Below are 23,840 nucleotides of genomic sequence, written 5' to 3' on the forward strand. Positions count from 1 at the left end.
CAAGTGGGGACACTGGTGTCAATTTATATGTTAAATGTTAGTAAAGCTTAATTTATTTCTTGGTTTTTTTGGATATAAACTAAATATAAATAGACATTCTGCTAGTTCCTCCCCACACCCCAGGGGATATTCTTGCTCACCCCTGGGGTTCGTCCACCCTGCGTTGGAGCCCACAGGACGAGAAAACTGAAGTGAGGCACAATCTTGCGTATCCTCTGCAGGAGACCACATTACAAGTGGCCAGAAGTTTTCAACACCTGGCTCAGTACCACCGATGTCCCCAGCTCTGGCTTAGTGTTTTTAACAGTAATGATTTTGTTGGGTAGGTTTTGGTAGGAAGTATGTTTCCACCTCTGAACCTTACTCAAGTTCATGTTCCCACCTTGGGTTGCTTCTATATGACTTTATGCAATCTTGGAAAGCTCTCAAATTAGATGAAAGATCTGGGATTTCTTAGAATCTGAGCCTGATTTTTACAAGAAATCATGTAATTGTGTGTGGATCAGTTGCCCCTGCTTTGACTGGTGAAATATAAACTCAATCTGGGATTCGGCTGTAAAAACAGGACAGGACAACTGGAAAGGGTTTCTTACTGAGACAGTTTATTTCCAGATGTCTGACACTCTACTGGCTGGGTACCTAGTGTGTCTACTTGATCTAGTCTAATGGGCAGTGGGGTACCAGCCGGGCATTTACAGCAGCAGGGTTTGGGCTGCAGGTGCAAGTTGGGCAGTGAGGGGCGGCTGGGATTTGGGTGTGCGGTGGCCCTGGCATGGCCAGAGCAGAGGCTGCTGCCAGCATGGACAACCATGGGAAACCATGGGTGCCAGAAGGGAGGCAGGGCAGCCCCAGGGGCCTGCAGAGCTGCTGTGCCTGTCTGCAGGGGTGGAAAGGCGGGAAGCCCCAGCCCTGGTGTGCAAGGTGTCCAGTTGTTTGTGAGGTGTGCTGGGGCTTGGTGAAGGAGCAGGTGCAGCAGAAGCAGCCTGCTGGAGGCCAGGCGGGGCCTGGCTGTGCTGTGGTCGTAAAAGGGAGGGGGCACGAGGCTTGACAGCAGTGGCTGCCCCCCAGGCTGCATGTCTGGGCTTCTTGTGGGGCGGTCTTCCTTCCAAGCCAGGCCCGGTGAAAATGCAGCTGTTGCTCTCCTCTTGTGGCCAACTCTTTGCTTGCACCTCTTGAGCAGGTGGTGATCATCTCTCTTGAAGTTGGGGTTCTACTGGAAGAGTAGCTAAAACATGCAAAAGAAGAAGAGTCAGTTGCCAGCCTTTGGAGATGGGAAAACGCCAAGATAGGAGAACTGAGCCTTGTAATGGCAGGAGACCAATGTGGGTCTTCAAAAGGTCTATTGGACATTTGAAACCTAAAGCTTAGGCTGACCAAAAAGTTATGCTTTGGTTCTGTTAAGTAATGGCCACCCTGGTGTTTTCATCTGAGAAATGACCTAAGAAAGAACTGTATCTCCGAACATTTCCTGCCCTCCTCCTCCTCTCCTCCATTGCCAAGGCTTATGTTACTGGAAGGTGAAGCTCATGTGCTGGAATCATTCTGAAAGTCGGTTCATGTGCAGGGCAAGTGATGTACCTTGCTGTGAGCAGAAAGTGCTGCTGTTTCTTCTGCCAGGAACTCATCAAGTGAGTCAGATGTTTTGGAGTTGCATTGCACTTGGTTGAATCCATAGAGGTTGAGCTGATGGATAATACTTTTCATTATGTCAGTTTCAAAAACTCTGTGAGGTTATCTCCTTGCTAGTACGTCCTTTCTGAGGGTTTTTCATTGATGGCAACACAGATGCCGTCATCATCTGACCGAATGGACTGAAACCAGAAGCTTAGGACAATTCTCCAGAGCTTCTTTGGAAAGGCAAGGGATGCAAAGTCATCAGATTCGCCAGAGGTCTTCCGCAAAGAAATGCAATGCACTCTGTTGGTTTTGTGGTCATCACTGGATGCTTGGAAATGCTTATCATCCTTGAGAGATGCTAGATCAGCATCACAAGGTGCTCTTTTGTCCCATCCTGGAGGGACAGGAGAAGTTGAGTCTGCCAACTCGGTGAGCTTGTCCAGAGCAGAAGCAGATGATGTTTCTCCTGGAGACGGCTCCCTTTCAAACTCTCTTGTCAAGGTTAGACCAAAGGGGTGCCTAGCCATAGGCATTTCCCTGGGCAGCTGGGCTTGGTCCTGCCAGACAGCAAGCGCCAACGAACTGGCACTGGCTGGCTGCGGGTGCCGAGGGGAAGTTCTCAAACGTCACTGTGATGCCTGTGCTGCATGGTGGCGACATCACGGCCTGGCAGCCGCGTCCTGGCATGCTGCAGCAGGAGAAGAAGCTGCTGAATAGCGGTTGTTGCTTGTCACTTCCAGAGCTGCAGGTGTTTGGACTCAAGAGTCAAGCAGTAAATCCAACTGTCTTGCAATGCTGTAGGCAATGCCAGGGCAGTGCCGTGTCCCGTTGGCTGTAGGAGCTGGCAGCCAGGGAGGAAGAGAGAAGGCTGCAGCGTTAGGCATCAAAGTGCCCCACTGTGGAGACTATCCAGTTGGGCACCTCTCCCACATGCAGAAATGTCCTTGCCCTCTTTGCTGTAGTGCCGGCTTTGGAGCTCCCGCCTGAGAGCCTGCTTGAGCAAGAGTTGTGATGGGCAGGGTTGGGGCTGAGCCAGTGCCCGGCCTGCTGGGTTAGTGGGGTGTCTCCTCCTCTGGACATGGCCATGTGGTGCCCAGAATAGCTCCCTTCTGGCCTCCCGTATTTCCCTCTGGGTTCTCCAGCTGTGCGTGGAAATGCACTTCCCAAGCAGTGCAGATGAAGGGAGATCAAAATCACAGTCACCCTCACAGTAAAAAAGTGTTTCCTGATGTTCAGAGGGAACCTCCTGTGTTTCAGCCTGTGCTCTTTGCCTCTGGTCCTGGCACTGGGCACCACTGAAAAGAGCCTGGCTCCGTCCTCTTTGCACCCTCCCTTCAGGTATTTATATACTTTGATGAGATCCCCTGAGCTGAATCAACCCAGCTCTCTCAGCCTTTCCTCACAGGAGAGATACTCCAGTCCCTTCATCATCTTTGTGGCCCTTCACTGAACTCTCTCCAGTATGTCCATGGCTCTCTTGAACTGGGGAGCCCAGCACTGGACACAGTACTCCAGGTGTGGCCTCATCAGTGCTGAGTAGAGGGGAAGGATCACCTCCCCTGACCTGCTGGCAATACTTTGTCTAATGCAGCTCAGGATACTGTTAGCCTTCTTTGCAGCAAGGGCACACTGCTGGCCCATGTTCAACTTGGTGTCCGCAAGGACCCCCAGGGCATTTTCTGCCAAGCTGCTTTCCAGCTGGGTGACCTCCAGCATGTACTAGTGCCTGGGGTTGTTCCTCCCCAGGTGCAGGACTTTACACGTCTCCTTATTGAATTTCATGAGGTCAGACCCTTTCTTCAGCCTTTTCTCCTGGTACTAAGTCCTAGTACTGTAACATTTTTAAATTGAACTGAAATCAGAAGAGTTTTGTTAAACTGAGTCTCTCAGCTTGGTATACGGAGTACAGCGTTGATTGAAGGCAACATGGTTTTGATTTTGAAAGACCAAAACCATGTTATAGCTTGTCTTTGTGGGATTTTTATTATAATAATGTGTAGAATATTTTACCTTACTTTCCTCAGTCATTACATTTTATGTATGCACAATAACTTTTAAACATCATGCTGTTAATATACAGCAAACAAATAATTGCTTTTCTTAAGAGTTCCCTTTCTCACCTCTCAGGTCTCCACAAATCACAACAAATACATATCTGACATTAATATTTTTCTCACCTAGAAAAGTCACCAAGTTGATCTGAGAACCTTTTAAGCATTTCAAAGTCGTCCTCCATCTATATCTTTGCCAGCACAGTACAAGGTCTTCTTTTCAATTTGCAGTTGCGCTGGGGAAGTGTTTTGATTCTTGATTTAGACTGCGGTCTCCCAGAGGTTCCAGGGTTTCTGGCTGCAAGATAAAGCTTCATGCTTTATGTTTCCTTGCACCAGAGCAGTAATACACACCATACACTGTGCTCCAGTCTGTAGGTTTTTGAAAGTAAGTCAGTCCAGTACTTATTTTGTGGGTCTTCTGACACTTGAGCATTGTTTCCTGAGGGAATAAGTCAAGCTGTATACATTTTCAGCTTATCTTTGTTGCACAAAGTATGTGGCACTCTCAGGGAATACTTGCAGCAGTGTGAGGTAATGGACTGGAATGTCTATATCTGAATATTTGGCACCTGGTATTACAGGCTACAGTGTAAAGCCATGCTTGCATTCAAATAAATCCTGTGTTCTCTAGCATAACCTACCCAACACTGGGTGCAGGATTAAATAAAGCCCTTCAAATTAGGAACCATTATTTGTTCTTTCCTGTGTAAAGTCAATTGCAAATGAACATGGATCTGAAATAATATTTTAACCTTAATAACTCTTTCACACTCCAGTGTATCTTGAACTCATTGTTTCAAATAACGGGCTATAGCCTATACCATGTGGGAGGCACAGAGCCAGCACAGACAGTTCCAAGCAGACCAGCTTGCTCAGTGATCATCTGGAAACTTTATTCAAGCACTGACCCACTTGAAATTACATGTATATTAAGCCTCACTTAATAAAATGCGTAATATGGAGATTATCACGACACATCTTTTGCCATCTTTGAAAATCTACAGTGATGACACAGTACAAGCAAGCCTAAAGCTACTTAAAAAAATACTAATTTAAAATTACAGATTTATGGTTGCAAGCACAGAAGTATTAACCTTGTTCTATTCTTTAGACCTGGAGAAGGTCTACATTTTATGTGTCTTTGCTTCCCTCCACCCCACCACATGATTGGTAGGTTTGCTGAAATATGCTTTCTTTCCTTCTTTTTCCCTTTGCTTTTCAGAGGCTTGCTAGATTCTCTTTTTTGTGTGTCAGTTCAGGCTATAACCCTGCAGTTTGAGTTTATCTTGGCCGTAAAACGCAACAGTAATTTATATGCTCCTTTACTCGGTGCTCCTCTGAGGCACTGCCAGCTGTCTAGCCAGCAGTTTAAAGAAAGAGCTGTAATGAGCACAAGTGTGCAGGGGGTAAGGGGAAGGCGCACGCAGCACACAGCCATGTTCCTGTTTCCTTAGCTGGTGGTGGTTACATTTAAATGGCATTACAGCAAGCTGTCAGCATGGCGAGATTCTCTGCACAGGCACCGCACACCTCCTCCCGTGGATTTCTCATTCCTTTCTTTCATTCCTCAGTAAAGAATAGATTTAAAGGATGAGACAAAGCCTGGAGCAGCTGTTATGTGATACGGAACGTGAGTTATGGTGTAAAACCTTGCTCCCTCCTGCCTTTTTCCCCTTTATCAAGAGTAAGCTCTTTGAGCAAGCAGACAAAGCCTGATGGTGATCTTGATGTACTTGACACAGGCTTTGATTTTAGCTTGCCTGCACTCCAGTCTTTGATGTAATACAGTTGTGAGTTTTATTTCTTCCATAGCTGTGCAGTATGCTTATTTAAACTTTACCATCACTGTGGTGTTAAAAAAAAAGAAGGAAAAAAAAAGGTATTTTGCCTGTAACTCACTTTTGTCAAGGACTTTTTTCCCTGCTGTTGTCTCTAAAATGTTGTCATATGTATATGTAAAGCAAAAATTACATGTTCATACAGTCCCTGTGTGTTGCAGAAATCCTTCAAATAGCCTCAATACTTTCCCTAAAGTCCATTAAAAAATAGTAGGTTAGACTCTGATCTCAGTGAGGCCAGTGTGAATCCAGAAAAAAATCCCACGTCATCCCACTAGGATCAGTAGAATTCATTTAGCATTACACTGATGCAACAGATGAAAACCTGGCTCAGTGCAACCCTTCCACTTATATGGCAAAATAGTTTATTTTCCTAGAAACTTTCTGTAAAAATCAAACCATCCAATTTTTAACTGGAGGTTTTGGGCTCTTCAACACACCAGCAGAAAAATATGGCTTTGATTCTTACGATATTCTTAAATAAGCTGAAAGTTATGATCTGATAAAAGACACTTTCAGTGCACAAATCCAGTTTTCCCTCGATTCCCACCAATATTGCATAACCTCTAATTGGCATTGAGCTAGAGTTTCCCTATACAGTACAGCAGGACAAATACTAGGACTTCTTAAAAAAGGCAGAGTGCTGGAAAATGCTGGAATAGTCTTAATCATGGCAGAGCACAGGGTACAGGTCAATTCTTTCTTATGTGATGTTTTTAATTATTGGTCCCACACACAAGGTACCCTGAAAAGGGAAACTCCTCCTCAGTCACCACACTCGGCCTGTCCAAATCCATGATATATAAAGCATTTTGGAGTATCTGAACCTACAATAATGAGCAACCAATCTAGGCTGATCTAAGCTTCATTAACCAGAGGAATTATATGTAGGTAACCCACAAGTCCATATGTATTTTGAAGCACAATTTAGAGTGAGATCCCGTCTGGAAGGTCTTGACTCCTATGTTGTTTATTTTAATAAATCCTGGCTAAGTAGTTAAATGTAATAAAGCCTTCCCTCAAGGTGCAATTTTCACTATGATTCAATAAAAATAAACCTGCAAGTGCACGATCTCTTCTTTCATGGACCCCATGAACAGGTTTGTTTAATCATAAAACAAAGTGTCCTGGAGGGGTCAGAAATATAGGCAGGAAGTAACAAAATGAGATTCAACATAAAAAAGGCAAGTTAACGTGTCTGAGGAAAAATAAATTGAAACAGACATTCAGCAGGAGGGAGGCACTTGCAAAACAGTGAAGGTAAAAAAGCTCAATAAGACTAATAGAAAACTCAAAATTAACAAAGAACTTGTAATAAAAAAGTGGTGGCAAAAAAGACTGATACACTTTATGAAACCATATGAAAAAAATCATCATTTCTCATATGCAAGAAGTGACAGTCCTCTGTATATCAGTGGTGTGACTGAACTCAAACATCAATATTCATTTCTTGGCAACTCAGATAAAACAGAAAGTTGCTAACATGTCAGAGAAAGTACAGAGAACTTTCATAAATAAAGGATTGCACAGCATGATCAAAAACACAGGTCCTGAGCTTTCTTCTATGGAAATCAATTTCAGTATTTCCATGGACATAAATTGCAGCAAGATCAGCTAAATACCAATTAATGGCTGCTATGATTAACTGCAGGGTGCAGGCACCAGGGAGACATCAGAATTACCCAGGTCAAGGACTGACTATGAGTGATCCTCCAAGCCCCTCTTCCTCTTCATCATCCACAGAAGGAAACAAGCTCAGATCTACAGGAGACTACATGGTGGTCTGCAGTATGGAGCTGCACAGGGTTCTTGGTCCAAGAAGGTATAACTCTGAGTCACAAGATGGAAGAAAGCCAAAATAAATGTAGATTGAATAGCAGAAAAAACATCCCTGCTCTGAAATTGAAGTCTAGCCTCCCTGAAGACTTGGAAGAAAGTACCACCATCTGTTGGATCATTTAAAACAAAAGAGTATAACACACTACGAAATACATATTTTAGCAATTTAGATTATGGTTCTCTCTCCACATGTCTCATACTGTACTTGTTTAGATTGTGACCTGATGCATTTGCGTGGTACAAGCTGTGGCCATGCAGCTCCTTGCTTTGGCTCTAACTGTCTACCAGCCTGCCTTGGACTTCCACGGACCAAGTAAATTCACCCACATTTTTCCTCAATAAAATCATTGGGCCAAAGCCCCCTTCACACTCCTTCTGTCCATGGACGTATCCATAGAGGGCACTTCGGTAAGCAGCCAGTGCCTCCTTCCCAAACTGACATGAATGGGAGAAATTAACCAATCCTCCTCTGCTGGGGCAACTAATAGGTGTGCCTCATTCACTAGTATAACGTGTGAGAAATTTCATATAAAAGAACAACAGACCATACTTTGGACTCAGAGTTTAGGAGTATCTATGTCCTGCGTAGGCTAAAAGAGTCTGGATTTCCACGAGCTGCTAGAAACAATCACATACTCTGAGGTTAATTTAGGTATTTGCATTTCATGTGAAACCACTTTAATATGCTGCTTGATTTATGGGAAGATGCCTGTGTGAAAATGAAGAAAAATGTCTTTCCTTCCATCTTTCCCACAGTTAAGGTTTTATTTGCCTTATATAATCACTTTCTTCCTTGTCACGAGAAAGCAACAAATGACAAGACATAGCACTTCCTAGAGCAGTACACAAAAGGAGGAGTCACCGGATTAAAAGGCGGCTGTGCAGATACAGCAGCTTCATTAACACCTCCTTCATCCTTTATAAACATTGAACAGGCAAAGATAGGATTGAACTTCAAAAAAAGAAATACAATTATTATTTTTTTTCCTCAGGTTCATCACCTAGTTTTCCTTGCTCTATCTGCCCTCAGATCCGATTGATTTCTTAAACTTGATATCCTTCTGGGTTTCCTCAGGCTCTTTGGATTCAGTCCCAAAGAAATAATGATAAAATTGCTGGAAAAACTTCTTGCTACTTTGGATGGATTCAGAGGTACCTCAAGCTTTGCTCCGTCCTTACAGATTTTACCTGTCTGGTTTACAATAAAGAAATAACATAAATGATAAGTCTAAGTGCCAACTGCTTGCTATCCAAAAAATCCAACATTATTCCAGGACAATAATGCATTTTTTTTTTCTCCTATTTTACATGTTTTCCTTTTTTTAGTCAGGAATGAGTAAATAAAATAAGCATTTAAATTACCTTTGTTGGGATGACCATAATTCATTGAACAGGAAGGTGGCAGTTCTAGTAATGACAGATTTTTTTTTCATGTTCTTGGCAAATATGAGGCATAAATCACTGCCTTCCTTGGGAAGATCTGTTTCATATTTTGAAGATGTTTATTCAGTCAATTAAGAATTTCTAACTTTCAGATACCAATGATGCATTGCAAGAGTTTTAAATACCTACTTTTTTATAATCAGTACTCTTTATGTTAAGAAATTCAAGGAAAAACCACTGAGAAAGCAGGTTTTTTATTTTTTTGATCACCAATCTGATTAGAAGGTTGCTGGTTTTGATTTTTTTTTTTTTTAATGGAAACTGATTTATAGAGTAGATGGCAGTCAGCAAAGAAAGTAATGACACATAGAGCCTTTGAAAGAAAACCCCTTTCATGCCCTACAAGTACATAGTCAAAATGAGTAATTGGATGAAGAGCAGATGTCAAAACTAGAAACACCAAAGTCATGGCAGCAGGCAGGGAACAAAAGAGGTAGAGGTATTTTTAAAAGCATCAGCCACTTTTCAGACAGCCACCTGCTAAGTAAGCTCCTGTCCCCTGATAGTTGAGACAGTCCACACAAAGACTCCTGACCAGTTTCTGAAACAAAAAACAACAAAAGATGCAAAACTGCCATTAGCCATTCCTGATTGGAAGCAGATTGTGGCCCTGCTCTGCTCTTCACCGTGTTGGATTTTGCATCTTCTGCTGTGAGTCAGCCCCTCTTGACTCCTTCTCTTCAGGACACCTTTTATGAACGCTGGGAGACCCGCGCTTGTTCCCAGTACTCTGTCTGCTTGCACTGAAAGCAGTTTTCAGTCCTTCTTGAATCCCTACAGTTTTTTTCAGTGGACACTGGGACCCTTGCACAGCAAATTTAAGCTACTGCAACAGACTTGCTTTTCACATTTACCTTTGACGCAATTCTATGCCTATCAATACCTGCAGATAAAAGGTTGAAAACTGTTACAAAGGTGCATTTCAGACTCCTGTGCTCTCAACAGAGCACCCACCTCCCACCAGATTTACACAAATATTTGGTTTAAAAATTTGGAAGCCAGCAAACACGGGAGTTGAGCCTGGCTACTCAGTTACTTCTCCAGAGGCAAACAAAAGGAAGGAAGTGAACAAATCAGGGGGAGGGAGAGACAGATTAAGTTACCAGCGACTCTGACCCTGAAGGATCAAGAAGTAAAGTCAGGGAAAGCAGAGGCACTAGTTGGTTGGAAATTCCTTTGAATTCCTTTAATCCCTTAGGTCAATTTAAAGGGAAATGATCTGACCGCTCTGCATCTGCTAGTGATTGAAGGCAAATAAGGAGCATTGTGTGATTTCCAGTTCAAGAAGTATATAGTACACACAGCTTTTATGAAAGCAAATACAGCAAATCTCAATTGACCTAGGCTGACTAATAAACCCTGAGATGCCTCTAACATATGGGAAGCTGATGTTGGTACAGACTCCCCAGAATAAAAAAAAGAAAGAGAAAGAAAAGAAAAAAAACCCAAACCCTCCAAGTCTCTAAAGTGAAGGAGGGAAAAAAGGGAAATAATTTATTGCAAGGAATATTTTTGGCTGAAACACTGTAGTCCCCAAATCATCCTCAATATTTAGTCTGCTATTATGTAGACAGAAAAAAAAAAAGCCTAAAATCACACCCTACTGGGCCTCTCAGATTAAGTCTTCTGCTACATGTCTGTAACTGGAAACAGCCTTCCAAGGCTTGTTTATGTAATGACACCATACAATAATAGCCTGGCTACAGAGGAAAGCTTTATTGGGCTTTCTAATAAATATTATTAGTGTGTAGTGCCGGAAATGGTCCCATTTGGGCTTGTAATGTGCAGCGATGAAGGGCTGGACTGTGTCTGTAAAGCAATGGTTTGGCCATGGGTGTCGATTAACACAAAGGCATGCTTTCCAGAGACACCACTCGATGGCCCATCCTCTCCAGACTCACTATCCATTTCTCTATCGTTCCCCTTACATCCCCACAGGCAGGACGCATGGCAGCCCCACAGTGACAAACCTCCCCCTTTCCCACTCTGCCCAGCCTCAGAAGGTTCATTTCCTAGGGCCTGGGGCTCAGGAAATCTCCAATTGAGATTAACCTTTATGCAAAGGGTCAGAGGAAAGGCTTTTCTTAGCTCCTCACTATCTAAATCAGTATCAACACATGGAAAATAAAATGCATACCTGCAAACTAGCAAACACCACATAGCAAGGATCAGCCAGTTGCTGGAATACACGTGGGCGTATGCAGTCCTCATAAATTATTTTTTAATGCTTGATAAATAATATTAAACCAAGCTCATTTCACAAAACATTTGACTCCTCCAGGTTGCCAGTTTTAGCTCAGTCCCCTGCAAACTTCTGAAATACACCAGGTCTGACTGCAAAAGGTCTGCTCCCCCCTACTGCCTGACCATCTCCTTGTTATTAGCTACATTTTCAGCCTGAGAAAATAGGCAGTCTTTTTCCCCTGACTGTATTTAGTTACCAAAGACTCTTCCTTCTACATTTATGTATATGCACTTCGCTCTCCCGTAGCACATTATGGAGCACCATCATTCAAATGCATGAGCTCTGCACCCTGAGGATGGACAGAGTTTGGCTGTGTTGCACAGCAGAAGAAATTTGAAAAAAAAATACATTTTAGTTAATTAATAATAACTCTTTCTACTTTCTCTGTTTTCTATTGGTATGGCTCTTACAACATTTAACAATTTGAAGAAAGAGGGATTTTGTAACAGAGTTGTTCTGCAACAAGATTTTCTGGGCCCCTCTTCTAAATACGTAATTTCTAATTCTTTAAGCCAAGTGTTAAATTCTTAAGAACTTCTTTAGTTACTCCTGGGATAAATTTCTCCATTCCTTTCTTGCAAGTTGAATGATTTTGGCAAGAGATTAAGAGTAACAGAAATAATAACACTAATAATAGGGAAAGGATTTGTAATGTTAGTTTTAAATGTTGCATTCCAAAACTTGCTGAATTATTTTTCCTGGGATTCCAAAAGCTGTACTAGTTCTTGGCAATGCTTAAAACTAGCCCCTGACTCCTTCATGCTTCTTTGTTTCCTACAAATGTGCTGACAACATCTTTCCAAACTGTTCCAAAGGAAACAAAACAGCATGTCTGCAAAGTTTAAGCCTCTTTTAAAACTGGTTTCTAACTGTACAGCAAGATGATGTGCAGGATGATACCCCTCTGAAATCATGTTAAAGCAAAGGAATTCACATTCAAAGTGAAAAGGCAACATAGAACTACACAAAAATAATAGGAAAAAAGTGTAATTTGCAATCAGACAGTTCTAAGTGCCAATAATGCTCCATAATGAGATGCTATCTTGTTGTTGAGGTCAAAGGCATACTATAACTATCAGAAAAAAAAAAAAAGTTCTTTCTGTACTAGAAGGATCTTAAACATTTTTCTTCAACAAACAAAATTCACCTCTTTGCAAAGCACCTGAATAAATATGTTTATCTGAAGGTTAATTAGTGTAGTATACTGGTCATACCAATCACAAGAGATAACTTACCAACATGGGAATAAAAATTTAAAGATATGCTTAGTACAGACTTATGTCTAGAAATGTAGGGAAATGTATTTTCAGGAAGTACTTAATGAAAGGAGTGGGAATATGTGAAGAAAAGAACAAAGCTTGAAATATCCCACTGTCTTGGCTCTCTCTCTCTCTCTCTTTGTACTTGGAAACACTGAACATGGGGTCAGCAATGAGCCAGCTTCTGCAGGTATATGAAATCAGAAACTAAGTATGTGGAGGGGGAGAGGAAAAAAAAGAAAGAAGAAAGAAAACAATAATTATGGCAGCATACCAAATTCCTCTCTCACGAGCAGATGGACACAGAGGAGGATGTGTTTTGCAACTGGACATTCTTTAGATGACAATGAGAAAAATCTGAAATTGCAACAGAGCTCAATACAAAACCAAGCAAAGCAAGAGCAACTGGAAGAGCTGTTACAGGCAGCAAAGACTGCAATGTGCTCCTTTGTTATTTAAGTCAGTTGATAACAAAATGGAGTGGCACATGAAAAATTCAAAAAGCACACAAACAGTTTTACTATTGCCAAAAGTCCATCCTGAAGGATATCTTTAAAAAAAACAGGATCAAGAGCCTGGAAAAAATGTCTGAATAAGCTGTGTGGCATGACTGACTCATGCAGTTACCAAGCCACTCTTCACCCATATTTTATGATTGAAGTAGTCACTAGAAATCACAGAAAATGGTTAAGGAGGAAACATGACTGTCTAGGCTTAGCTTGTTTGTAACCTTGGCCATGTAACCTAGCAGGGTTCTAACTTGTAAATCCTCTTCTTTACCTTTTTAATTCTATTCTGGATTTTAAAATTTGCCCACTAAACTGAAGACCTCTGCATTGTTGCTTTTGTGCATCATCTCTGTTACAGCAAACCAATTTGAAAATTCTGGGACTTTTGTAAAGGGGAGTATTTTCCCATCCTTGTTTATTTGCGTGTCTCCTTCCAACTTGTACAATTTATCTACATGTTTCTTGAACAGCAGGCAGCTGGACACAAATACCTGCTACATATCCTTTTTACTCATAAGAGGTATTTGCAAGCTCTGCTTCCCGTGAAAGACTACTTGTCCTTTTCATATTCAGTATCAATTATATTCTTAAATGTTTGACTACATAGGTATGCTGATGTTCGTCTTCCTAAGAGCACAGGTAACTTGATTTATAATATTGATCCTTTTCTGCCAAACAGTTGTGTCAACTGCATATTTTAACAAGTCATGATTGGGAAACATCTTCCTGGTCATAAATAAAACAGTGAAAAAATTAAAAAAATTAAATAATATCATGCTATGATCAAAACTCTGTTCCAAAAAACTGGAATAAGAATTTCCTTATTTTTGTATTACTTTATTTATTCCTTCTTTACTAATTATTCATAGAACTTTACCAAAGATTGTCTTATTTTATTTGATAGACCCATAATTATACACAACACTAAAAGCACCTTTAAAAACATTGGTTTAACATTAGCTTCCTTCCAGTTCTGTGGAATATCCCATATTACAAAAAATGTGGAAAACTAGTGTTAATGGATCAGACAGGTCACCAGCTAGCTTCCTTACAGCAATCTTGTTTTGAATACTTAAAAACTCTTCAAACAACTTAGACCTGATGATTTAACTGTTTAACATACTTCAGAGTTACTTATAGAATGGGAAAAAATATCATCGCCACTATCGCCACTAACCGTCAGATGTACAATACCTGGCTGCAATATATGAACATTTATTGAACACTTCCTCTACTTTACTTTTGACAATGCCATAATTTCCATGTGATAATGAATAAAAAAAATTTTTAGGCTTCATTTTGATCCTTGTAATCTTAAAACACACAGTTTGATTTTATTTCAACTTTTGTTCCAATCATTTTTTTATTATTCCCTCTACTACTTCCTGTGTATTTTGATTAATTTTTATATGTTATTTGAATATTTAATGATCAGCTTTAAGTGATACTTTTACTTACCTCCTATTAGCTTGTAACTTAAAGAGTCCAGCTCTTTGTTTCAATGCCAGAAATGTAGTTTGGGAGCATGTAGTATATTTCTGTAACAGGATCCAGTTATCATTCATAGTTTTCCTCTTTAAGACACACAGATATTATATTTTAAAAAAATACTGGCATTCAGTCATCATTTTGTTTGCATAACAGAAATGCAGTAACATTTAAACAAGTACTATTTTTAAAAATCCATGATCTCTATCTGCTAAGCTGAAGACTAAGTTCCCATGTGTTGAACACAATTATTTTTAGGTTAGCAAATTGTCATTAATAACTTTTAGACATTTTTGGGATGCTTCTATTCCAGCAGCATGAGACCCTGGATGTCAGTCAGACTGAATTTTTCACCTCAGTAATGCAGGTTGATTTCTTCCTTCCATATCTAGATAGACAATTCAAATGCTGCCATCTTGCTCTTGAGTGCAATTTAGTGGCTTGTAGCATACCTCCTCGTGTCTGTTCTCCAGTGCTCTATCACGACTTTGCTCCATAGCTATTCAGTATCATCTGTGACAAAACAAGCAATGATATTTCTGACATATATCTGTTGGCTTTCCATTCTTGCCAATCCAGTTAGAGTGGTAGGAGTCCCTGGTCCCTGTCCTGCAGACCTCTCCACCATGTTTCAGAAACAACAGGATGAACTTTTCTGAGAACACATAGGTTATTCAGAATTCAGCTATTACAGTTATTCTTTTTCAGTTTCATTTCTTCCTAGTTTCAGGTCTTCTTGGCCTAGCACAATTGGTTCCTCTTCCAACAAACATGGAGGATCATATAAGCTAACTAAAATCCTTCTTCCTGCAGAATACTCTAAAAAATCAAGCCCTTCTACTTCACATCTTATAGCCAGTCTCTAGTTCATTTCCTTTGACATCTGAACATGAAAGATCTCAATTATAGTAACTTGGACTTCCTTTTGCTTCTGCATCCTTCAGTATCAGACGTTGTCTATAATTTGTAATTTTATCAAGAAGGAATGAATCTTTATCTGGCTCAAGACTAAATTATCCATTTCATTTAACATTTTAAGATATGTTGAAATGAAAAATACCATAACAATTCTTTTAATGAAAAACTTTGTTGTAGTATTTAAAATAAAAATATTGGCACTTCTGAAATAATTTTTTTCATTTTGAAAATGTTGAAGTGTCTAAACCTTAAAGTAAAAAGTCTTCCTCTTGATCCAGCAGTCTTCTTAAATGAATTCAGCCTTAATATTTAACTAATTTAACTATTCCATCCATACTCCCTGATATCTTTATTACCAGTGGAGAAAAATTCACACGCATTCTAATTCTGTATAATTATACCAAAGAAAGATATTGGTAAAAATTAGTAGCTAAAAACCCACAGCAATAGATGCTTTACAGCATAAAGACACTTGCAGCTAGGTACATCTTCTGCTGAAACCTACACCCAAATTTTGATTGCCAGCAAGCAGTAAGAACAGGATTTGCAGAAGTTAGCATTGTAACCAAATATACTGGGATCATGGTGGTGAAGAGAATGTGGTACCAGCCATGGCATAGCATGGCCATTCCCACATTTGCTTGCTACAGCCAGAAAATAGATAAGAAAATGACTAAAAATAAGAAAAAATGTTAAAAGTAAGTACAGTATTATCCTTGGGACACTTTATGACTTCTCTGTTTTGACTTCACTCCTGATGCTCATCTCTACAAAAGCAAATCAAAGGGTTATCAAGTTTTACAAATCTCCCCAATATACAGGTGTCCTACTTACCATAGTACTGGTCACAGCCATATCTTGACATTTCATGATGGGAACAAACTATCATGTGTTGGCAGTGAGGAACTACTGAGGAACAACTAGAAAACAGAGAGTCTTGGCTCTTTAATGAAGGACTCTTGCATCAACAAAGCATGAACTTATTCAGATTGAAAAAGAATACCTTACAATAGTGTTTGCATGTAAATAAGATTGTGCAGTGTGCCCAAGGACAGATAATTATTTGCACGAAGACTGATGACAAATTCTTAGAGAGACCCTCCAAAATGGTTATTCAATAGCATATGCTATTGAAGTGAATGTGATATAACAAAGGACCTGAATGCTAACAATACTGCCAAGAATGCCTCTAAACAGATCAAAAGTAACAATGAGGCTCAGAGCAAGGGTGAAGGAGTCAGAGGCTCAGATGGTATTTTCATTAATCCTTCCATCAAGGGTCAAAAGATCAGACCAGGACAGATTCATCCTATAGATGAAGGTAAGCCTGCACAGATGGTTCACCAGGAGGACTTTAGTTTCCTTGACTTTGGTTAGATGCTCCATAAGCCACTAGTGGAGGGTGGTTTCTATGTCATGAAAAGGGTTTACACATCTTTGCATAACATTCACTAGCTTTACAGAAGAGACTCTTCAGCTGTGACTGACTGGGAACAAGAAAATGAAACAATCTGTGTAAAGTCCCTTAAAGCAAGAAGGATAAAGTTATTTGTAGCAGCATCTTAGAAAGGAAATAAGTTCAGTGACCCAACTCACTGTTATATGTTTGTGATTTCTGTGCACCAATACAAGAAGACTGAGAAACAATCAGGAAGAGGCATAAGTATTAATTCAAGATGAAAGCTGTGATTTAACTGACCAAACAGACATTTGTTAGGAAGAGTGATGTGATTAGAAGGAAAGATTTAGAAAATGTTGATATGTGTCTCAAGAAGCAAGCAAGTCCCATCTTTAGGGGTACACAGACATTCTGACAGTCTCTGATAATGATTAAGGCAGAACACAGGAGCCCAACAATCCACATGTTCAGATGAATGAACTGCAGGATTTCAAAAAAGGCATAGAAATTAAGGTAATTATGAAAGAAAAGATCACAGATTACCTGAAAAATTAAAGACTTCTGATCACGTAGTCATGATGTGTTTCACACTTCTGGATTCTCAGGGAAGCAGCATCATCTGGAATCTTCAAGAAATCACAGAAGACAGAAAAGGCACCAGTAAACAGGCAAAGGCACATCTGGGTAACTTTAGAAAGGAAAGGAAGTGACAGAAAATTTTAGTGCAGACATGTAGCTTCAGTTCTGAGGAAAAAGTATTGAACCAGCCAGATATTTTGCCAACATCATCAGAAAATAATACAAAAAAAAAAAAAAGGAAAAAGAAAAAAAAAAAGAAAAAAAAAGAAAAAGAGATTAATAACAGTCAGCAAGGATTTGTCAGGAACAAATTATGTCAAACCAATCTAATTTCTTTCTGTGACAGAATAACATACCTTATGGATAGAGCAAAAACAGAAAATGTCATCTTTTTAATTAAGTAAGGCATTTGACTCTGTCTTATATAACATGCTCATAAGCAAGCTAGCAAAACATGTAGAGAAAAAATTGTTTAAGATAGATGCAAAAATGATTAGAAAGCCGTATTCAGACAGCAGTTGTTCTTTGTCTTAAAGAAGGGATTTACTAAAACTGAAGGTATATATTCTGGTACTGTAATATTAACATTTTTATTAACAATTTAGATGAGAAAGCATGCTTATTACATTTATTATATACTAAGCAAGCTGGTAGGGGCTGCAAACATTCTTAAGGGCAGGATTAAAATTCAAAAGGATCCCCACAAACTGAATGAAAGAAAAAGAGAAAGAGGGATGCAAAAAAGCAAGGAAGCTTTAGAAGGGTTAAGTAAGAATAGTCAGCTGAAAAGAGAGAATGAAAAGTCTCCTGAGCAGCAGTCCTACTGGCTAGTCTGGAGGCTATAGTGAAATCATAAGGTGAACTTCAGTCAATAAAGTTGTAAAAAAAGCCAAGCATAATTTGGGGATACATGACAGGAATATAATTTATAACTACAGAATTAAACCTTTACCTTCTACCTCTACGGCATTACTGATGCACAGTGTTGATCAGTTTTAGGCAACAGAGATTCACAGAATAATTTAGGCTGAAAAGGACCTCTCAAGGTCATCTAGTCAAACACTCTACTCAAAGCAACACTAGCTTCCAAGCTAGGTTAGATAGCTTAAGATCCTGATCAGATGAGTTTTGAAAATCTCCAATGACGGAGGTTTCACAGCCTCTCAGAGTCCCTGTTTCAGTGCTTGACCACTCTCGCTCCCGGTATTCAGTTAAAATTTCCCTTGTTGCAATGTGTCACCATTGCCTCACATCCTTTCACTGGGCACCTTAGAAGAACTTGGTTCTGTCTTCTCTATACAGTGTTAGGTCATTGAAGACAGCAATTGGTTCCCTCCAGCTTTCTCTTTTCCAGGCTAAACAAACCCAGATCCCTCAGCCTCCCCTTACAGGTGTGCGTGTATGTTGGGGGGAGAGGGGGAGTGTAGAAGCAAGCAAATCCACAAAAAGACCTTAAACGAAAAATGTTAAAAAGTACAGAGGAGAGCAACTGAGAATAATCAGATGTCTAGAAAACATGACCTGTGAGGAAAGATTAAAAGAACTGGCATTGCTTAGCTCAAAGAAGATAAAACTGATAGGGGAATGTGGTAGCAGTGTTCAAATACATAAAAAAGAGGTAGAGAAAGGAAAAGGACAATACCTTGTTCTCCACATCAGTTAGAACAAGAGGCAATGGACTTAAATTGCATGAGGGAGCATACGATTAGATTAAGAAAAATTTCCTAAGGGTAAGGAAGGTGAAGTACTAGAACAGATTGCCTGGGGAGATTGTCAAACGTTCATCACTGGAGAGTTTTCAAAACAGATTGGTATAGTTTGTCCTGACATGGGGCACAGAGCAGACTAGTATTCAAATCCTGTTTTCTGTGCTTTTGTGTACATAGCTGACTGAAGAACAGTTTTGTATCCCAGAAATATGGCAACTGAACAAGAATAAAGGATCCTTAATCTGATAAAAAGCATTAATCAAAGCAAGTGTGTGCCGGCTTCAAGGCAGGGACTAGAAATAATTTGAGGGGAAATAAAACATCAAGGTTTACTGTCTATCTTTATAAAAAATATAGTACATTTATGATAAAGGTCTCAATTCCATTATTCTGTCAGAACTGGCAGATACTACAGAAGGAGCTGCATCTTCTTCCTCAATTCACTGATGCTATTAAGATGAAATGACTGTACAGAAGAGTATCATACATATGTGTGCTTGCGTATCGGAGAGAGAGAGATATTTCACTGAGAACAGAAACTGCCTCAGAAAAGATGCCAAATCCATTTTGGAGTAGAAGACTGTAACTGGAATGCTACCGATTCTGTACAGGAGCCAAACATGATCAAAGATATCAACCAACTAGGGAGCAATTAAGAATCATGTGGGAGACTGTGAAAAAAACAGAAATTCAGTCACATCACCCTGCCATGTTACCACACCAACCAACTGAAGAGAAAAAATCCACTGCAAAAGTAAGAATCAAACTTGATGGGATTCTATTAAAGCCATAGGATACTTTAATAGGTTAATACATCACTTGTACATATGGCAGATGTGTAAGACTTACATCTACCTCCAGGACTACCTACCAGAAATATTGCCAATGGCAGATATGGAAGGACTAACAAGACCAAAAAAAAAAAAAGCAGGGGGAGGGGGAGTAAAAGAGACATGGGGAGAGGGGAGAGAGAGAGAGAGATACATGACTAGAACTACAGTCCAGATACCTTAACAAACTTAACAAACTATTTCCTTCTGAACACATCTGTATGCTCAGAAGATAATGTCTTGTGCTGAGCAGATCACTCCTGTTTAGACATATGTATTTCAGCAAACCTACATCTGCGTTTATCCAGTACAAATGCATGGCAGAAACTGGTGCTACAGTGGGCACTGACTTCTCAATTTGCAGCTAATTATTCACAACCTCGGGGAAGAAAAAGGACAATAACAACCAGAAGTATAAGAACAGCCCCCTGAAACATCACCACTTCAGCGGAACTAGAGGCAAGGCAATCTCCTGCCATGACAGGAGTTGTACTTGCCCCACCTGCAATGTCCATTGAGTCCTTTACTCAATATATCAATGTGCATTAAAACAGTCTCCCAAAATCCCAGTGAAAATATCTTCTTTCTCAGAAAGGATTACTTAGCAACACATTTTTATAAAATGCAGGCTAAAATATGCATAGGTATCTTTCATCACACGTATGTGCATATGTTGGATAAGATTCAACATGTGTTTAACAGCCACCCACAGATGGCCTTCACCCAAACTGTGAGGACTCGGAGGTATCCCCTGCTCACTGGTCATCGCTGAGAGGAGAGGCATCTCAGCCTTCACATGAAATCTGTGCCCTTGGCAAGCACTGTTCAGAGGTGAAGTTTTCAAAGTTTGTCAAGGCCGTAACACCCACAATGTGTTTTCAAGAATGTCATGTTTCAGAGATATGAGAGTCACTGTACAGCAATAAACAGCCATTCAAATTTTTGTCTTCATGGACCAACGTTAGGCAAGTATAAACACCTAATTTTAAAGTCATTGCTGTTTCCCCTTGTTAGGCAGTTTCAACTCAAGTCCCAGTGAAAAACAAGGAACTGCTTTTCCTTTTGTGGGAGTCTCTTGAGACAAGACATTACAATAAGCATTTTTTTAACTTCTTTTTCCTTCACAGAAAGAATCATACCAAAGGAGTGCAACATTACTTCTGTCACAGTAGAGATGATTTACTGATTATTTATTTTAGACAGATGCTTCTTGGTCATCTACACTAACTTAAAAACCTGATAACTGTGCGTTTTAACACACTTATTTGGGTTAGAACAAGACAGTGACGTACAACATCTATTTAAAGTGTATGTTAAAAAAAAAAAAGTATGAACACCTAAATTTGGTGCATCTCAGCTTCAGCTATTCAAATCTTTATAACATGAGCACTGTGTCAGCCACTGCTTTGGGTTTTTTTTAAATGTATTTTTATTTTTCCAAGTTTTGGGGAAAAGCAAAACAATTCTGGTTGCTTAACGATCATCATGTTGTCTCACATTGATCACACAGTGATATAACGTGGTTTTAAAGTGTTGGTAACTTCAAGGTAAGGCACCATTGCTGTCTTCTCCCATTGCCTAACCCTTCTACATCTGGTAAATATGACCATTCCAATCCACTGAATCCTACAATTCTTACACTCTTAGTTTCTAATATAACTTACTCACCTGAATACAAAAATAGGACTATTCTTAGGTTCCTGGATGGGAGCCTAAAATCCTGCCTTGAGTTTCAACTAGAAAAATTAAGCCTCTGTTTTCTTGTCTGCATTCTCCTGATGCCATGAAATAGTTTTCATGTTGCATTTCAGAGACTGTAAGGGTGACGGATCCTGGTAAAACTGGAAAATAATTGCTTTGGGACTCTTCTGTGTTTAAACTGACACATAAAAACAGCATAGGAAATTATGTATTTAATGTACTCGGTCATCTTACACCTTTAAATTATGCTTATTGTTTTAAGTGTAATAAATATACTTACATTTTTTGTTTATAATTGGACTTAAAATGATGACAAAATATAATTTGTAATGATTTTACTTAAAAAACTTTATTAAACCACAATGATTTTTACTTTAACTTTTTCCCTTAATTTTAACGTGCTTGTTAGGGGAGCTGGAAAAAAACCCCAGAGATCCAAGTAAAATACTGTGAAAACCCAAATAGGGTAAATAAATTGATATACTTGTTCTGAATGACTAATGTGACAAGAAAAGTTAGATACCATAGACAGCAAGAAATAGGGTAGACAGAGGTGCTGTGTGTAATGTAACAATGGTTAAAATGAAGAATTTACACCATAACTTCTAGTTAATGTGACAAAAAGTTAGATACCATAGACAGCAAGAAATAGGGTAGACAGAGGTGCTGTGTGTAATGTAACAATGGTTAAAATGAAGAATTTACACCATAACTTCTAGTTAGTGGAGCAGAACCTCGTTAGAGGTCAATCAGGCGGCATGGCATTAAGAAGCTGTTGATCAAAGGAGCATGAAGGTGTTGCATGCCAGTATACTCATTCTAGATACGGACTGATGTGAGAACATCTGGTGCTTCCTACTCTTGGTTGAGTTACTTTGCACCTTGTTAATGGTGTATCTATTCCATTTTTTTTTCCTCAGCAAAACACTAAAAATGAGAAATGAAAGCATGATATTTATTTGCAGGGGAAAAAAGGAAACAGAACATGCCAAAAGATACTCTTAAAAGAAATTTTAATTAGACCATCTGTATGATAAATATAATGGAAAAGATATGGCCCTCTGGAAAGAATTTGTGTTTATGAAAACTAAAACTGGTCACTCCTACATTAAACATCTGAAGAGCTTATGACTGAAAACAAATGTTACAGTGATGTCTGTTAACGAACTAACTGAACTGATGGTAAACCAGATACTCCTTTGGATACACACATGTCAAGACTATGAGCTCTTCTGCAGTAAAAGTGCATTAAATACCATGTATCTTACATAAAGTTTGCAAAGGTAAATGTTCTGTTTAAGCAGGCATGTGACAACGTGTTGTTGAGAGCAGACAGTAATCAGTTAAGATTTATGGCCAATGGCTTAGTCTCAGGAAGCTGAAATTTCTGGACACTGTGAAGAGTACAGGTAGTTGGCAACATAGTGGTTTTTTTCCACTGTGGAACTTCAGCTAACAGTAGCAAAAAAAAAGTGTCAGATTTTGATAATGCTTATTCCTGTACAAATTTGGAAAGATGCTTGGTCTAGGTTTTCAATTCCACAGCTGACTCATCAAGGATACAATGCATTTAGGTGCCAATTAATTTGCATAAAATAAACATTTAAGAGTTATTAACAGGGTGAAATATTTTAATGTTCATAGACTACTATTAATTCATTAAATCATTAAAAGACATTCTAGGACTGAGCATGCATTTTCAAGAACTATTATTATTTCAATCCTAATAAAGACCATGCAAGGTGTTTTGAATGCCTTCTCCCTTTGTTTTGCATTACCTTGCAGTATCCGGAGTACAAGAAAAATGAACTCAAGTTAGCTAAAAATAGTAAGAGAAAAAAAAAGAAAATATTTTCTTTCCCTTAAAAAAAAACCAAAACACCAAACAAAGGTTTCCTGCAGCTTCCCAGCAAAAGGGCCCTCACTGTAGGACCTTTTTGGCTTTTGACATGAGTGTAGCCTCATCCATTTTCAACACCCAGTAAGATAATGAGTTCATTGTTATGGAAATGAGCTTATTGCTGGTAATATGCTCTGACTCCTGTTCACTTTACAGAATACATCTTAAATTTTAAAAAAGTTTTTAAAGATAAGAAGGAAAAAAATAGATGACAAATTAGCAACTGTTTTATCAGATTTTTGATCTAGTGATCTCATATAAAAATGGAGTTTTAAAGCATGCCTAAGATGTGGCAATTGAACAGGTTGCTAAAAATTTTTGGTATTAAGATGATTGATTCAGGCATCTTGTGCCACTGTATAGGATTTGTTAATTCCTGCTTTACACTATCATTTTCAGGTCATGTGATGCATTTACATGTAACTTTTCTTCCTTTACAGGGAGACAGAGTTGATTTCTGGATTTCATCTACACCAAATTCAAAGGTGTTAATAAGACCCACTTCTAGCAAG

The 23,840-nt window shown here is 39.3% G+C and overlaps 1 protein-coding gene across 1 annotated transcript; it reads right to left on the reverse strand.

Moving 5' to 3' along the window:
• Positions 1–589: 589 nt before the first annotated feature.
• Positions 590–2,150, reverse strand: LOC109279626 (heat shock transcription factor, Y-linked-like). The gene is given in 3 exon segments (XM_019473362.1): positions 590–1,210; positions 1,579–1,763; positions 1,766–2,150. Coding segments are annotated over 3 exon segments (1,191 nt in total).
• Between the last annotated feature and the right edge of the window lie 21,690 nt (positions 2,151–23,840).

Source organism: Aptenodytes forsteri, unplaced genomic scaffold (genome assembly GCF_000699145.1).
Source record: "Aptenodytes forsteri isolate BGI_AS27 unplaced genomic scaffold, ASM69914v1 Scaffold69, whole genome shotgun sequence".
Taxonomy (NCBI): Eukaryota; Metazoa; Chordata; class Aves; order Sphenisciformes; family Spheniscidae; genus Aptenodytes; species Aptenodytes forsteri.